Genomic DNA, 18,306 nt, shown 5'->3' with positions numbered 1-18,306 from the left:
TAAGAATAATTTAATCTTGTTTTGAGGATGTGCAATTTATATCTACTTTGCCTCCTGGTGATACTAGACATATGAAAGAAATCCCTAAAAGGGTTGTATTTGCTCTCTAGGAGGTATTTTAATTATTTTTGTTAGTTTTAAAAAACTTCAGAAATGTGATCTTTATAAGATATTTCTGCTCACATAGGGCCTGATTTGGAACTCAACGGATGGGTTACTCTGTCACAATGGTGATGAATATCCAATCCACCTAAATGTAAATCCCATTCTATCCTATGCGATTTAGACTTCGGAGGATGGGATATATGACTCCGGTGTGACGTAGAAACCCGTCCATGGAGTTTAAATCAGGCTCATAATCATAGATAGTTTGTGTGTTTCAAACTGTCCTACATCATTAATTTTCCTTTTCTAAAATCCCTCAATGATTGTCATGGTATTTTGAAGTATATTACCGAAAGCTTCCTTGTACTATAATGTTTTGGGGGTCTGTAAAATAGTAATAAATTCACAGTGTTCACAGTTTTTAAACCTCACACCTATATTAACAGTATACGATAATTTCCCTTATCTTTATTTTGATATGTCTACTCTTCCAGCTAATGATGGGTTTAAAATTAAAAAATGGGCATTTCTAAAGATTTTGAAGCCTCAATTGAAGAATGTAATTTGAGTGAATTCTCTTGGTATGGGTCTCTGTGTTTTGTGTTGCTTTGCACAGTGGGCATTGCCTCCCCCCTCGATAGGGGAATGCTGTTGTTGTATAACCGAGACATGGTCTAACTAACAGTCCCTCTATAGAGCAAAATATACTACACAACATCAACATAAGCAAATTATTCAAGATAGTCAGTTACAATCATCAGACTCTTTATTTAACAGAAGCCCTTTAACTTGACTAGATTTATGGTTGCTCTCACCCTTCTTGCAATGCAGTTTAGCTTACCTTTTTCCTTCTGGAGAGTGTCTAAAATAAGGACAACAAATGTGTTACTCATGCAGATTTTATATTCCGTTGCACCAAATTTCAAAGGTCAGGTTTCACAGGTTATAGCATGCTTGAATATTATGACACATTTATTCGATTGCAATTTTCTGAAATCAAGATTTTCACAAAAATCATGAGTATGATGCTAAGGATGATGAGTTTGAAAACATCCCAACACAATTAGCATTTGACAGGCAGTGTTGAACAGAACAAAGGGATGTGCATATGGAACAGAACAAGACCTACAACTGTGTGCCCGTCTCAGGGGCTGTTTAAAAAGACTGTGGGCCTCATTACGAGGCTGGCGGTCTTAAGACTGCCAGCTTCGCGATGGCAGTCAGACCGCCGCAGAGAGGGCGGTCCGACCTCCTCATTATGACCGAGGCGGAGCCGGACGGTCAAACCGCTGACACCACCAGGCCGCAGCCAGCCTGCAGCCTGGCGGTCCCTGCGGTTGTAATCCGCCAGGTGATTACAAGTCCCCATGTGCTAGCCTTTTCCTTGGAAGTAAACACCTCTATGGAAGGCTGGCAGAAGTGGGTGTCGGGGACCCCTCGGGACCCCTGCAATGCTCACGCACTTGGCATGGGCAGTGCAGGGGGTCCCATCCACAGCCCCATCGAATATTTCACTGCCCGAATTATGGACAATGAAATGCTCGACGGGTGCTGCTGCACCCGACGCACCACAACATTGCCGCTTGCTCAATTACGAGCCGGTGTCAATGTTGTAGTGAGTGTTCCGCTGGGCCAGCGGGCAAAAACACTGTTTTTGCCCGCTGGCCCAGCAGAACACTACTAATATGTCGGGAAAAAGACCTCCATTACTGGCAGTCTTTTGCCTGCAGCGGCTTCATCAGTCTTGTGAAAGGACCACCAGAGTTGTTATGAGGCCATGTATCTCTGTGCAGACTCAGCTTACATGAGGTGCATTCATAAAATTAAACATTAAACCATATGTTTCAAATATTTTATGTGTTAAATAAAAATCTCGTAGCTTTACGAAGAATATTGTATGGAGCGAAAAAGGGCCTGGGCAGCCACAATGTCTAGTATTAGTTATTCTGTTATTTGTATGTCCTCAGGGATGGAACCTTACCTGTTGTTTATAATAAATTCTATACATTGTTTTTATTTAACTCCTCTAAAGCTGAATACAGTGCACTTTATTGTTGCTTTTCCCTTCCAAGCATCCTCTATTTTACATTCATGTATTGTCATGCATTTTTGGAGACAATCCTATGACAAGGCGCATATTAGAACTTATAAGTCAGACATGAGTTTTCTACAGAGATTAGAAATACCTGAAGTTTGCTGTGTACTTCTACATTTTATTAGAAGTCCAAACATATTGAGGAAGAAAAACAAATCAACTTCACTTTCTTTATAACGCTGAATTCATTACAGTTTCATGAATTTACTGATTAAGGGGCATATTTATGCTCTGTTTGCCCTGAATTAGCGTCATTTATTTTTATGCTAAGTCAGGGCAAAACAACACCAAATTTATATTTTGATGCTAGGCACATCTAGCGTTAAAATATTGGTGTTAACGTAATTTTTCGGATGCGTGAAACTTCCTTGCGTCAATGAGATGCAGGGTAGGCGTTCCCGTCCAAAAATGACTCAAACACCCTAGGGCCGTATTTATCCACCCAGGAAAAAAAGACACACGGGTACGAAGTGGCCCCAAAAAATTACGTTAACACCAATCTGCGTCAAAATTTAACGCCTGGGTCAGGACAGGCATTAAAATGAGGCAAACGCACCACTACTTAAGGAGAACACACAGAAGCAATATTACAATCCACAGGAGAAGATAGAGGCGATAATGATCCAGCTTGCTAGATGGTACAGAGGACAGCAGCAACTCCTGCACTCACCACCACGACAACACGGCCCACAAAGGCAACGCAGAAGGCAGGAGAGGCTCTTCAGAACCAGGGCAACCCTCCTTGCCTCAGGGACCTTGACATTATTAGGAGCTACAGACTGAATTGGCAAGCCATACTACACCTGCTGCACCACGTTGAGTCACAAAGTACAGCCAGCCTGCAGACCCCATACAACATACCACCTATTACAAACCTGCTCGCTGTCCTGCTCATGCTGGCAAGTGGTTCCTTCCAAACAACGGGTGCACTGATTGCTGGTGTCTCACATCCGTCGTTCTTTGCATTCCTGCCAAAGGTGTTAGACAGCTATCATCGCCCTGACACCACGCAACATCAGCTTCCCCAACATCCAGCAAAAGCAGAGGGAGAACAAACAGGGGTTCTATCAAATCCATGGCTTCCCGCATGTGCTCGGTGCAATTGACTACACCCTTGTCCGGCTTGTTCCACCTGCAGCAACAGAGCACGTATACCGGAATCGCAAGCAGACGCATTCCATTAATGTGCAGCGCATAGTGGACCACCGGGAACTATTCATAAACATTTTGGCGAAGTATCCTGGGAGTGTCCATGACACCTACATATTAGGGCACAGCAGGATCAATGAACAATTCCAGGATGGCTTACTTGTGGGTAAGTCAACAAATCTAGCAATGTACACACAACACACCAAAAATGTTGGTCACACAAGACATACACCACTACAGTAACATATAAGCACCATGTTGTAGTACAGCACAATCAGTGCACAACACTGATACATACACCCACATGTACGTAACACACCCACAACTTGACAGGCACACCACAGGAAGGACAGGTGCAGACATGTGCCATTTGCTAACAGCAGAACTACACAGACCACTACAAGTGTCCACAGGTTGCCAACTACTCACACGTCAAACACAATACATCAAACAAAGAACAGCACAGACATGTCAATGGCAAACACCATGCCAATGTCATGTAACTTCGAAATAGGCACAGATGTCTCAAGTCATGCCATGCAAATCACTGCCAGAACAAATATCAAACACCACACAATGTGCGCCTATATCAACGGCATCTCATCAACACATACCTAACTTACCTGTAGTGTGCACAGACATCTGCCTGACGCATTGGCTCACACGCATAGGAATAACAGATCAATTCCCATCACATACCATGTGCCAGATGTGTGAGTAGTGGTACCACACCTACTGTAGTGCAACCTCACATGAAACACTCACTGACTCACAACACCATCAGGTCTGTACCAGATATAATAAATGGCAGAGTCACTGTCAGACAGTGCAGATCATGGATGTCACAGTGAGACTCAATAGGAGAAAACAGGACATCACTGACCTCACATGCACTGTGCCAAGGGACACATTTGCTAAGTAGTTGAGCTTCATCCCATAGCCTGCACTGTGCATGTGTTGACTCTATAAATAATGTTTTGGAAGACAGGAGAGACATTGGTAGTTATGTTGATCAGTCTGTGACAATAGAATACACAACCTTGGACACCTCATAGCTGCCACAAACATTAGCTGCCACTCTGGAACACCAAGGGACCAATGTAATAGCCCACAGTTCCATTGACATGGCCGCAGTGTATGTACAACGTGGCAGATGACCATTTCACAATAACTTGAAGCCACATTGTAAATTGGCAACCTTCCCATGCTGTATGTAGTGTGGGAAGGGTGTGCAAAGTATCTCACTGCAGGTCTATCACCACAAGATACATCGCATGATGATGCTTACTCACATGTAGCTGTCACCTAAAATCTGAGGAAGTGGCAACAACAAACACCACCCCAGGGGTGCTGTGTGCAAGTTGCAAAAAGGAAGTAGACTGTGGTATGAACTCAGATGATTGTGCCACCAATGCATGCTTCATACTGCTGTACACATAGAAAGAGCCAATTGCCCATCAAAACAGCATATGTATAGGGCACTGTACCGCCCTGCACAGATACATTCACCTCCACAAGGCAGCTGGCCAAGTACCCTCGTTCAGTGAAGGTAGTGTCAGTGCAAGGCTGCACATGAGCAACTGGCGCAGGGGACAACTAAGGGTTGCCAAGTAACATGTCACAGATGGGGCATTCTTGCATAGTTGAAATGTTGCAGGACAGTGCAGCCAATTTTGGAGACATGTTGTGCATTCTCATTTACCAATGCCAAAGGCCCTAAGTGTCACACATCATTTGCAATGACACATGTCAAAAGGAATGGGAAGTCCAGGTAGTGCTACCATGTTGCCACCACATCTGACCCCATTGTGTTGTGAGGATGTGTCATGTCCCCTCTAGTGATAGCACACTGATACAAAGGTGCACTACACAACGCCTGGTACATACATAATGACCATCAGTGTGGAATCCAAATCATATGTCCCAGGTCCTTGAGCCAAACACAAGATTGTCATGTCCAACAACCTAGTGCTGAGGAAACATTACACAAGGATAGGAACTCACACCATATCACAAATACATATGAGCCACAAACAGCTCCAAATATCAGCTTCCATGCTACATGACATACCTGTTGCAAGCCCTTACAACAACTTAATCCTTTCACCTTTGCAGCAGATCAGGGTTATGGCATACAGCCATGGATAATGACCCAATTTCCCAACCCAAGCACAGCAGCAGAGCGTGCATATAATGAGGGACATCGTAGGACACAGATTATTGTGGAGAGGACATTTGGCATCCTGAAATCCAGATTCAGGTGCCTGGACATCACAGGAGGAAGCCTTCTCTATGCCCCACACATCATCTGCAAGATAATCTTGACATGTGCCTTTGTGCCAAACATATGTGTGCGGATGAACGTCCCCTTATATGAGCAGGTTGATGACCTGCCTGAGGAGGAGGTGGAGAAGAAAATGAGGGGGAATAGCACAACTCAGCTGCTGGGATACGCCCCAGACTGCACATCGTTGAAAACTTCTTCACTCAATAATCACGTAACTCACATTGTAGATTTTGTCAATAAACACCTCACTTATTCACAAAATCTGGCTTTGGTCTCTTCAATCTATACAACATACACCAAAGGATTGTGAGTCTAACCTCAGGGGCCATGTCACAAACACTATTCTGATGAGTACAATAGCAACATCACATGTGATGCGTAAGATTGAACTGCTACCATCACTCATTTCACAATAAATGTGACAACTGAAGAACACAATCTATGTACCACAACATATTATTTACATCCATGTTGACAAATTGTCCAACGATAGCTCATCACACACAACTACAACATGTCCAAATAGGAGGTAAACAAGGGGCCCACACATGAGGCAGTGGATGTCAATTCATGGTGAGACTCTAATGTTTGAACAGACCACTGACACAACTCAGTGTGAGAGTTGCAATGGCTGCATTGAGCATGTGTTACAAGGGGAACATCATTAGTGACAATGGTGATCATGATTAGGCCAGGTATGATAAGTAATGGGAGAAATTAAGCCTGCGCAGTACATCCACGGAAATCAGTCCTGCCACTGCCATGGGGCCCAATCCTGTCACAGGGTACACATGACCTCACACTTTGGACGGACACGTCTGTGGAATGCACATCAGAGTGGATGATAACATGTGCAGCTAGGGCTGCAGGTCCACCACACAAAAATTTAAATTACAATGCTAAATGCAATGACTTTGAACTGACTATTGTGTTCAATGCATGATATGGTTGGAATGTAGGCAGAGTGTGTCAATCACAGTATGTACCAAATATGTACACATGTAGACATATGTATAGTCCACACACAAGTCACCATATACTCAAAATCAACATATGGAGGCAGTTGTTGGGTAACATTAGCTAGATAGCATTCATCAGCCAGCATCAACAATGGCTGAGCTGTGTAAACATAGCACATAAGTGAACACAATTCGCAATCACATACCATTACTCTTGCATAGTACTGACTCCCATACATATGTGGATGCACTGTTGTCACACATACATACATATGCATGACGTGAATACATTTGAATGCTGTTGATTCTGTAACACACACAATTGGTGTAACAGACCAGTCACACCCAAATCACATTGTTGTATGGATTACCACATGTGGCCATACACAAAATGCCACACTGCAGCCCAGGCCATTCAGGAGCATATTTATAGGCACCTTGCACCACATTAACATAATTTATTCTGAAGTTAATGTGGCCCAACGAGGCCAAAATCTCTATGCCGTATTTACAGGGTGGCGCAATGCATGCATTGCGCCACCTTGTAACCCTTTGCGCTACATTATGCCTGCGCCAGGCATAATGTAGGCAAAGGGGACACTCCAGCGTTAGGGGAGCCGGACAAATAGCGTGAGGAAATTTATGAGATTTCCTTGCGCCCTTTTTTACGGCACATTCTTTAGAATGGGGCCCTGTGTACTCCGCAGGAGTAGCGCCAATATTTTGGCGCTACTCCTGCAGAATACATCAATAACATCCTGAAAGATGATGCTATTGATGTAGGGGGGTGTTAAGGGGCACATGGAAAGTGGTGCTGCACTCAGTGCAGCGCTACTTTCAATAAATCAATTAAAAAAATGTATAGAGTGCGCTACTCACCCGTGAGGGTCTCAAGGTGCTGGGAGGGGGGAATCAAGGTGGGGGGGCAGGGAGGGTCACTGTTCGAACAACCATGTCTTGAGGTTCTTTCTGAAGAGCAGGAGGTCTTTGGTTTTGCGAAGGTTGGTGGGGAGGGAGTTCCAGGTTTTGGGGGCGAGGTAGGAGAAGGACCTGCCTCCTGTGATGGTGCGTTGGATGCGGGGGACTGTCGCGAGGGCGAGGTCGGCTAATCGGAGGTTACGTGTAGGAGTGTGGAAGTTCACTCTTTCATTGAGGTAGGTTGGGCCGGTGTTGTGGAGGGATTTGTGAGCGTGGATGAGAATCTTGAATGTGATTCTCTTGTCTATGGGAAGCCAGTGAAGGGATTTGAGGTGTGGTGAGATTCGTTCGTGGCAGGGGAGGCCAAGGACAAGGCGTGCGGCTGTGTTCTGGATTCTCTGGAGTTTGCGTTTGCGTTTGAGTTTGAGTGTGGTGCCGGTGTAGAGGGCGTTACCGTAGTCTAGTCTGCTGCTGATGAGTGCATGGGTGACTGTCTTCCTGGTCTCTGGGGGAATCCATTTGAAGGATTTCTTTAGAGTGCGGAGTGTATGGAAGCAGGAGGAGGTTAGGGCATTGATTTGCTGTGTCATGGAGAGGGAGGGGTCCAGGATGATGCCGAGGTAACGTGCGTGGTTTGCCTGGGTGGGTGCGGGGCCTAGGGCGGTGGGCCACTAGGAGTCATCCCATGTGGTTTTGTTGGGGCCGAAGATGATGATCTCGGTTTTGTCAGAGTTAAGCTTGAGGTGGTTAGGGGTCATCCAGTTGGCGGTATCGAGGAGAGCAGCGTGTAGGTTGGTTTTGGCGGTGGTGGGGTTGCGGGTGAGTTGGGTGTCATCTGTGTAGGAGAGGATAGAGATCCTGTGTGCTCGGAGGATGTTGGCTAGGGGGATCATGTAGATGTTGAAGAGTGTGGGGCTGAGGGAGGACCCTTGGGGACTCCGCAGATGATCTTGGTAGTGGTGGAGTGGAAAGGTGGAAGCGGACTATCTGGGTCCGGTCAGTGAGGAAGGAGGTGAGCCAGTCTAAGGCTTTGTGGTGAATTCCTATGTTGTGGAGGCGTGTGTGGAGTGTGTGGTTGCAGACAGTGTCAAAGGCTGTGGAGAGGTCTAAGAGGATGAGTGTGACGGTCTCGCCTTTGTCGCCTCTGGTCCTGATGTTGTCAGTGCATGCAATGAGGGAGGTTTCCGTGCTGTGGTTCTTGCGGATCCCGGATTGTGGGGTGACAAGAGTGTTGTTTGCATCGAGGAAGTGGGATAGGCAGGCGTTGACTAGTTTCTTGGCAACCTTGGCGGGGAAAGGGAGGAGGGAGATGGGGTGATAGTTAGAGAGGATCTTCGGGTCGGCTTTGTTTTTTTTTAGGAGAGTGGTGATTTGCGCGTACTTCCAGGGGTCTGGGTAGGTGGTGGAGTTGAAAGAGGAATTGATTATGTTTTGAGTATGGGGGCGATGGTTGGGCTGGCTTTGTTGAAGATGCAATGTGGGCAGGGGTCAGAGGGGGATCGGGAGTGGATGGAGTTCATGTTTTTTTCGGTTTCTTCGTGTGTGGTGGGGGCCCAAGTGGTGAGTGTGGTGGTGGGGTCATGAGTGGGGGTTGGATTGGGTGAGGGAGGGGTGTGTGCGGTGGGTGTGTGTGGTATGAAGCTAGTGTGGATGTCCAGGAGTTTGTGGTGGAAGTGGTTGGAGAGGGCGTCACATAGGGGCTGTGTGTGTGAGGGGTCTATGTTGCTGGCTTTGGGTTTGGCAAGTTAATTAATGATGGTGAAGAGTTCTTTGCTGTTTTGAGAGTTGCTGTCAAGGCGTGTCTTGTAGTGATCTCTTTTGGCAGTGCGTATGAGTTGGTGATGGGTGCGAATGGTGGTTTTGAGGGTAGAGAAGTTGGTTGTGGAGGGTTCTAGTCACCATATTTTCTCCGCTTGGCGGCATTTGCGCTTGGAGTCTTGGAGTTCAGGGGTGAACCATGGGGCGTTCTTGATGTTACGGGTGGCGATGTGTTTTCTGAGGGGGGCTAGTGTGTCTGCGCAGGTGGTGATCCATATGGAGAGCTTGTGTGCTCCTATGTTGGGGTCGTTGGCGTGTGGGGGTTGTGAGCCAGTTAGGAGTTTAGTCGTTCTGTGGGGATCTTGTACCACATGCGGTAGGGTGTGGTGTGTTGATGGTGGTGTGTGGGGGGTTTGGTGAAGGAGAAGTGGACGCAGTGGTGGTCAGTCCAGAGGAGTTCGGTGGTGTGGGTGTAGTCTATGTGTTGGCTTGAGGAGAAAATTGCGTCAAGCGTGTGTCCTGCTGAGTGGGTGGGTGCGGTGACCAGTTGTTTGAGTCCGAGGTTGGTGAGGTTGTCTATGAGGGAGGTAGAGATGTGGTCTTGCCCCCTAATTTGTATGTTGATACAGGGTGCATCCATTGACAATGGACAAAATCACAAAATCATAAATAGACTAAAAATAAATGACGCAAATGTGTTAAAAACATCCACTATCACAAAGTATATGACCCATGGGCCATTAGCATGATTTACGCCTTCGCACTCATCTCAATGCTGATTTACTGTTAAATCAACGCATACAGATAATGCATCAATCAAAAAAGATGCACGTAAGTCATGCATCAGAAATACTCATGCAAATATCAGATGGGTCAAATAAATACATGCATTACAGAAAACATGACGCACAGGGACAGGATGTGATGTAATATGAAATCCTGTTTAGAGGCATGGTACAGTGAGAGTACCTTCACTTTCTCTTTACAGTCTGTGCCTCTTTTGACTGGGTGGTTGTGTCTTGGAGTTGGTGGTGTGTTATTGCTCTGTTTTGTATCTTGTGGTGTCCCTCCTGTTGTGTTTTCTGTAGTATTTTACTGTACTTAGTCCCAGTGTTAGTGATTTTGGGTGGTATCTGTATTTTTCCTTGTGCCTGTACTGTGGGGTGTCTGTCCAGGTTAGTTGTTAAGTTGGGTTAGTTGGGATTGCTATTTTTGGGCGTTAAGTTTCCTTTTCTTACAATCTCTATTCGTCCACCTATACCCCAGTGAAATGTTAGTAGGGGGACGGAGGCAAAATAGGATGGGGGAGGAGGAGCTGCAAGGCTTTTTGTGGCTGGTAGCCCACTACCTCCCATTAATGTTGGAAATGGGAGGCCGTGTGATACAGGGCTACAGGACGGATGCGAGGTGGCTACGGTGGGGCAATGTGCTCCACCACCTGAAGAGGGTGTACTGCTGCAGCCACAACAGCCACCAGCTGAAACATCACTGGGCATCGCTGGGCAGATCTGGTGACCAGGGAGCAGGATCTGCTAGACCATCTTGGTGTGGTGATCAGTGACCCTGTTGATGAGTCTCCCATTGGCTAACTATTTACTGTTCACCACACTTGAATGACTGAATGATAGTAGCAGATGTGTTGGCTAGTTGCATTCAATGCTTGTGGACAGGTTACATGCCACTAGTATGCAGTGTCACTGTGCCGGTATAGATATGGGGTTCACACACCCTACCATTTTACCTATGCAAGTCAGATTTTAGGTGAGTCGTGCACAACCATCACTAAGTCGCACATATCAGGGGCCATGGTAACATCTGTGCCCCAGCATTGTGTCATGTATGAAAGGCCAAGACACCGCTAGCACATCATATGTAACAGGATTGTGATTACAAAGTAGGGCAATCCATGCATGGTGCTACATTGTCATAATTTCACCTACGTCATCCCTTCCATTATGTTTGCAAAGGGGGCATACCTGCGTTTAGGGGCCCTGGCAATGGGGCATTTGATACCATCAGACAACTGTGACACATTGGTCATGGATTACTCAATGCATGAAAATTGCAGACTAAAGATTGAGCCACTTGTCCTTCACAAAGTGCCTCTGTGTGACTTGCAGAGCACAAGGGTAGTGTCATGTATCTGTCACCCAACTCCCCCTCATTCCATGGAGTTGCATCTTCTACTGAATGGCCACATATGGTTGTTGCAAGGAGTAGCACTTCATGAGTCTCAGGCCCAGTGTAAGAGTGCAGATGTGTGGCTCTGACTCACCTGAGTGTCAGTCTCATCCTGAGTTTGCGGTGGTGTGTCTGTTGCACTGTCCTCAACCTGGATAATTAGCCCACTCATCTGAAATAGTACACACTGTAATATGTTGCCCATTATTAGTTACAGTGATACAATACTAACCATGGTTTTCCATCCATATCTTTCAGGTGGACCTGCCCCCTACACCATAGGCGAAGTGGCAAGATTTGAGGACCCAGATGTATCCAGTAAGTGTGATTATGGCAGTCATTTTGATCTTGGTGGGATAGCCCGCCACCAACCATGCTGACGGTCGACGGAAGACCGCCAGTGGCAGCGGCAGGCACCCCACCATATTCTGACGCATGGAGGCTCACCGCCATTGATGGCAGTGAGGGACACCATGCGCCATGTTGGCGGTCGGTGGCGAGGGTGGATGCTGCTCCACCCTCACCGCCATGTCAGTCCAGACACCGCCACACCTATAATGATGCAGTCATAGGCGTGGTGGTGTACGGAGGTGCAGCGAAGCCGGCGGAGCAGCATCCTAGGAGCCCATTCCCTCCCGGAGGAGTCCCACAAGACAGGTAAGTGCTGCCCAAGAGGGAAGGGGTGTGTGTGTTGAGTGAGTGACTGCGTGCATGGGGGTGTGTGTGTTTGTATGTGAAAGGGGATGTGTGTCTGCGTGTATGACTGCGTGTGTGTATGACTATGTATGCATGCATGTGTATGTGGGGGTTGGGGTGGGGGGCCTAAATGGATGTAGGGGGTGGGGGATGGTGAGGGGGGGGTTCGGGATGGCCTACAGGGTGATCGGGGAGAGGAAGGGTGGGGGGCGGATTTTGGGTTTGGGGTGGTGGGTGGGTGGTGTCCAGGGGTTTGGGGGGTGTATGGGGGTTGTGGTGGGGGGGCCTAGCATGTCACGTACTGATGACAGCAATGAATATTCCTGTCACCAGTATGCTTTCCGCTAGGGATTACTTGGCAGGGTATACCACCAGGAAATCCCTGGTGGAAATGGGATCATTATCCCACTGGCAGTCTGGGCTTCCCCGTCAGGTTGAAAGTAGCTACCATCAGCCCGGCAGTAGATTCAGGCCTGGCAGTGGAGCTAGTTCACTACTGTTATCTTTATATGGCAGTTTGCACTGCCATGCCATCGGCCGTAAATACCGACACCGCAGGCGGAGCGATCATTACCGCCGGAATCCAAATGACCACCTATTTCTGTCCTGTGTATTGATTAAGGCTTTTGTGTGAGTGAGTCATGTGTTTTGGACCCAATGCTAGAAGTGATGAGCTGTCAAATGATCAGATATAAAAGTAGGCTGGATGGTGACACTGTGTCACATTTAAGGGTTCCCCATGCACGTGCAGAGAGTCATATCTTGTGAGGCTAGTGGCGCTCAATGGGCAGCATTGTGTAAACAAGGTGATGATAATCCACATATAGGCCCATATTTGACTTGTATGTGCACTGCTGTGGAAATATTGGCACTGGAACACACTGTCATTCTCACAAAACAGTGATGCACCATTTTGTAGACAAATTGGTGCATCCCTGTATTCTAATGTACATGGAGGATTGGGTGGGCAATTGTCCCCTAGCATGGTGCCACTAATTTAGTAGTCCACTTACGTGACACTTATATGGAATGTAATAGGCGTGCATGCAGGGCAAGTCCAAACGTGTGCTGGCATCGATATGGATGTGTGAGGAATGGTATTGGCTGATCAAGTAATAATGGGTGTTTACACCTGGGCACATGAATGTAGATGTGATAGATCTATGGATACCAGCTTCCTAGTTGTCAGCCCTCCTAACATATAATCCACTTCCAGCTCCATGTATGAGTGGGCATGCCTTGGTGGAGGACCAGGACAGTTGGAATGATGATTTGCATGGCCATTCCCCCTGAGGCACAGGGAATGGGAACAACAAATTTGTAGGTAGATGGGATACTCACAGTGTAGGTGACAGTCATTTTGATCAGACCTGCATGTGTAGCTATCAACACTGAGTCCTTATGGTTACCAACTGCATCCCATACTCCCAATACCAGATTCAAGATACTGGTGATGTATGGTTGAAATTTGACACAGATGATGAGGAATAGTGGCCCTGGTCTATGTGAAGTTGACGTTGCCTTTGCATTGTTACACGTCACAAAATCCATGCTCATCTAATTTTGTTTGTTTCCTAATCTTGTTGTGGGTGGCTATAATGTTAAGAAAATGATGCTAAGGCAGCATTGTAATTTTATATATCAGGGCCAATGTATTATCCTGAATGTGAGTTGAAGTGTATGTGGAATTTGATGTGGACTGTAAGCTAGCAATATGTACATACTCCACACAATGCTGACATTGATGGTTGTCTGTCTCATTTAACAGCTGCTAACATGAACAACGAGGAACTGCGTGCCCTTCAGAAGAGGGCAGTCCATTATCTGCACATACTGGCAATGGAATCTGGCTTCAGGAGGATGGCAAGCCACTATCGCACAAAGCGATCCACTGGTTATTGATGGGCATTCACCCAGGGGGACCCTCACTGCCCATACAGGGAGTACCAAGCACCACAGCTGTGCAGGGGGCCACAGCGGCCACCATCACGATTGCCCCAGCTGCTGCACCCTCAACCTCCATGCCACAGCTAACAACACCTGCTGCCATGGACATGAATGCCATTCGGGAACTAAAGAGGGGTGTAACACAGGTCCTCAAGAATTTTGACTCTATTGGGAAGGAGGTTGAGAGGAACACTAAAAGACTAAAATTCATAAAGCGGAAACTCAAGAGGGCCACCCTGTGAATGCAAAAAATGTCTCTCATTCCCAGTTCAGTCCCTTCCCTCCTTATTTGTTTTAATATTTTTTTAGTGGGCATTAGGGGTTAGTTGTAGGTTAGTTTAGGTTAGTGGTTTAGTTAGGGTAAGTAGGTTTGGCGGGTGGGTTTTCTACTTTTTACATTTTACTATGTGGGCAGGTGGGTGATGTTGGGGCTTTTATGTGTTATAAAAAATTTATATATGTTTGTTCACTAATAGGTAGTATACTTGTAGTTTAATATATGTTGTCCTGCATTTGTCTTGTAATATAAGGGGGGGGGGAATGTTTAGAGTGTGTTGTTAAATGTGTTAGGTAAGTGTAGCTTAGTAGTTAGGGTCTGTTATTGATTATGTATAGTTAGGATAGGTTAGGTTAGGTAAGGTTAGGTTAGGTTAGGTTAGGTTAGGTTAGGTTAGGTTAGGTTAGGTTAGGTTAGGTTAGGATAGGTGTTCTTATTTCTTTTTAGTTTTGTTAAAATCTAATAAAAAATATTTGGTGTACTCCCTTACTTCATGTGTCATATGCTTGGGTCTCAGGGTCTTCCCATGGGTGTACAGTGAAAATTGTGTGTTGTCCTGGGGATTCCGTCATGCATCCAGATCCCTCTCTTTACATGTTCATCATCTTCTTACAACTGAGCTGTCACATTGGCAGCTACAAAACATCTACTTGTCTGAGCATCTGCCAGCCAGTGTACCAACCACTCAAGGTGTCTATGTTGACCATGTACAGGACAGGTAGAGGTAGTAAGTCAGCTGTCATTGTATGGGTTTTTTGTCAGAATGTTGGCCACTGTGGGACATTTGACAGCAGCCTACATTTCATTCCTATCCTGCTAAACTGACCAGTGGCAATTACAGATGAGGTTGAGTCCCACTGTTTCACACCAATGTGTTCTGTTGGTACTCCCAGCTGACGATATTGCCCGAGAACTATTTCAGAGCCATTCCTGCATTATGTAGTTGGTGTAGCATGCATGTGTTCAACATGTTTTACATACTCAGTGAATTGCTTGTAGGGGATGAGACCAGCATCGACGTTCATCATGTGCATAGATATGTGCATGCATATTCGTGCACTCTTGTACTGACACTCTGTGACTTGAGACATGTTACACACATCACAATTCCTAGGCATAGTAGATCTGTCACAACACACAGAAACATGCTGGTTGTGTGGGTGGTGTTTAATAACAAGTGTTATAGTGCAATATTTACAATGTTGAGGGCTGTGACTCCATTTGTGGAATCCATCCAATTGTAACACAACACAAGAACAGGGTTGAGGGACATGTCATGGGACATGTTTGGGTAAAGTGTCTTTTAGTGCAGGGGAATATGAATTGCCAATTGAAAAGTTAGAGACAATTGCAGTCCATAGTAGAAAGGTCAACAGTGTGTTGAAGAAGAGTGCATAACAGCAACAGTGCTAACACTGGCATGATGTCAAGCACATGACAGAGGAAAACACTGCCAGACAATGCATGAGACACTGGGGAGCGGAGCCGGCCATGCGGTTCGGCCTGCCCTCGACCCCCTATTTGAGACCCTTACTCCCAGCTGTTTTGGAGCAGCTTGATTCGGCCCCCAGCCTAGCACCTAGTGAGCGGAGGCACGGAGATGCGGCAAGACGTGCTGCTCTCCCGGGGTAGAAGAGTGAGAGGCCGTGAAAGCTGTTTCAAAAAACGGCTGGCGAACAGGGAACAGTGAACGATGAAGCCCCGAGGTCCCCAGGGGCCTGTGGCCCTACAGGGTCTCTTGGGCAAAGACGTTGCTAAAGTTCAGGTAAATCAGTCAAAACAATCCCGATGAGGGACAAATATAAACGGCAAGAAAAGTGCGGAAAAGACCTCCGAAAGTCACCCAAAGACCCATCTGGGTAGTAACCTCGGACTCAAGACCCCAGGTCTAAGGCTGTTTAGTAGTACGCCTTCTGACCATTCCCTTTCCCCAAAAATATCCTCTTTGACGCCTGATCTTATGTGCTTTCTGAATCTACAGAGTGGCCCTCCAGAGCAAAATGTAATATTCTCTGAGTCCTTTAAATGTCTTGAAATAATTTTATCCTCGATCCTGGTTCTTCTATAAAAATCAATTATCAATTCTGATCATACTCAAGACTTACTATTGTCTATATTGAAAACCCTGTTAGATTAAAAGGATCTCAAACCAGGCTATGATGGGAAATCTGGTAGGGCTACTAAGGTTGCTCCCCTAAAGTAGGGGTGTCAAGACTCACAACCGTTTTTGTGCTCATCAGTCCCCTGTGCGCCCGTGATTCCACCTTCTCTGCTTTCCCTCTCTGATCAGGGTACGCAGGTGGGAAAGCCACAAGTCCATTGGAATTTTTCAAATGCACAGGATCCTTCTATGAAGGAGAGTGTTGTTTATTCCCTGCAAAATCTTTTTTCCAGCCCTTCCCCTACGAGCAATGTGGCCCCTATTGGTCTTGAACCTGCTATGCCAAAAAATGAGTTAAACCTTCCAGTGACTCCCTTTCCCATTTTTTGCCCAACGTATACCCTGACTCATCGAAGGCGGAGCATGAGGGGATTTTGGCTGTAAAATCTTCAAAAGAGAAGAATTTAGGAAAAAAAAGGAAAGAAATGAAGGGAAAAAATTGAGAAAAAGGAGAATCTCTAAAAAGAACCCAAGGAGGGTGATGTTCGAGGACAAGGGCCATAATGAAATCTCCTCCCAGGAGGAAGAATATGAATTGGTGCTGAGGATGGAGAGACCCAAGGTGGTGAGATCGGCTGGCCCTCTAATCTCACAGGTTGAACAAGACTCTATATCTCCGCCAGAGATGCAACAGACTCTGTCACCTGACTCCATGAGTGTGTTATCTGTCTTAAATCCACACAATATATCTACCTGTAATGTGAATGCTAATGTAGTGGCAGCAAACTATACTTCAGAGCTTTATAAAGGTGGGGATGAATACAGTATGGAGGAAGTCTCTCAAGGCTATATAGAGACCCCTGAATGTTTAGAGTTTTCTGCTTTATTTGACTCAAGTTTAATATTAAATCATTCTATATTAATTTCTAGCCTCACAGGTATTGAAGAGCTAAAGTTTATTGACAGTTGTGATGTTTCTCAGGTTTATCTCGAACACAGAATCGGAGTGATAAAGACAAAGGTCTGGTTCTTTTCTAAAACTGTTTTAAATCTGATTTTAGTTAATTGTGAGCAGTTACAGTGTAAAGGTATAGATGTGATTCCAGTATGGGGTAAGGAAGTTCCCCTTAATTGAAAACAGCTCCTCTTTGCCATATGTGCGAATGGAACTAACTTGCATCAAAGGCCTATCTATAATGCTTTCCCCTTAGAAAATGAAGACGTTTCTGGTTCTCATGGTGAAAGAGTGGTGAGGATTATGGAGGATTCCCCCTCACATCTTACAGGTCCCCATAAGGAAAATTGGAGTTGGTTGGCGGGGGCTTTAAATAATACTCTAAATTGCACTCTGGCAAAGAGAACGTCCTCACAACTCTATTACTAACCAGAGTCTCTCCACGGGCTCCTGGAATGCTGCAGGATGAGGGAACCATTCTGAAAAATTAGATAATATTTGTTCTCTACAGGCGGATGTAATTTGTATTTAGGAGACCTGGAGCACAGCAGATTTCTCCAGTCCTAGGTATTTGGTCTTAAGTACAAAGGCACAGCCCTCAAAGAAAGAGCATGCAAAAGAGGTTATTTCCATTCTATTAAGCAACAAATATAAATGGGAATATGTTAGTCTGCCTGTCTCCTCAAATCTTTTTCAGAGAGTGAGAGTGCATCCAATTTTGAAGAATGGCAGAAAAACTCCCTTGCTAACAGGTAATGTCTATATTCCTCCAGATAAGGAATTTGATAGAGTTCTACACATGCTTGGTCAAATTTCTGTAATCTGTTCTAATCCACATGAAAGTGTAGATGAGTTACTGATAATGGGGGATTTAAACT

At 45.8% G+C, this 18,306-nt stretch overlaps 1 protein-coding gene across 1 annotated transcript in view; it reads right to left on the bottom strand.

Moving 5' to 3' along the window:
* LOC138299193 (butyrophilin subfamily 3 member A1-like) overlaps positions 1-18,306 on the bottom strand; it is a 798,776-nt gene that overhangs the window by 382,903 nt on the left and 397,567 nt on the right. The window contains exon 16 of the mRNA XM_069237291.1: positions 947-967. Within this exon, the coding sequence (XP_069093392.1) occupies positions 947-967 (21 nt within the window). The remainder of the gene's footprint in view (positions 1-946; positions 968-18,306) is intronic.

The sequence above is a fragment of the Pleurodeles waltl genome, chromosome 6 (genome assembly GCF_031143425.1).
Source record: "Pleurodeles waltl isolate 20211129_DDA chromosome 6, aPleWal1.hap1.20221129, whole genome shotgun sequence".
In the NCBI taxonomy this organism is placed as follows: Eukaryota; Metazoa; Chordata; class Amphibia; order Caudata; family Salamandridae; genus Pleurodeles; species Pleurodeles waltl.
This window is presented reverse-complemented; position numbering and strand designations above follow the sequence as displayed.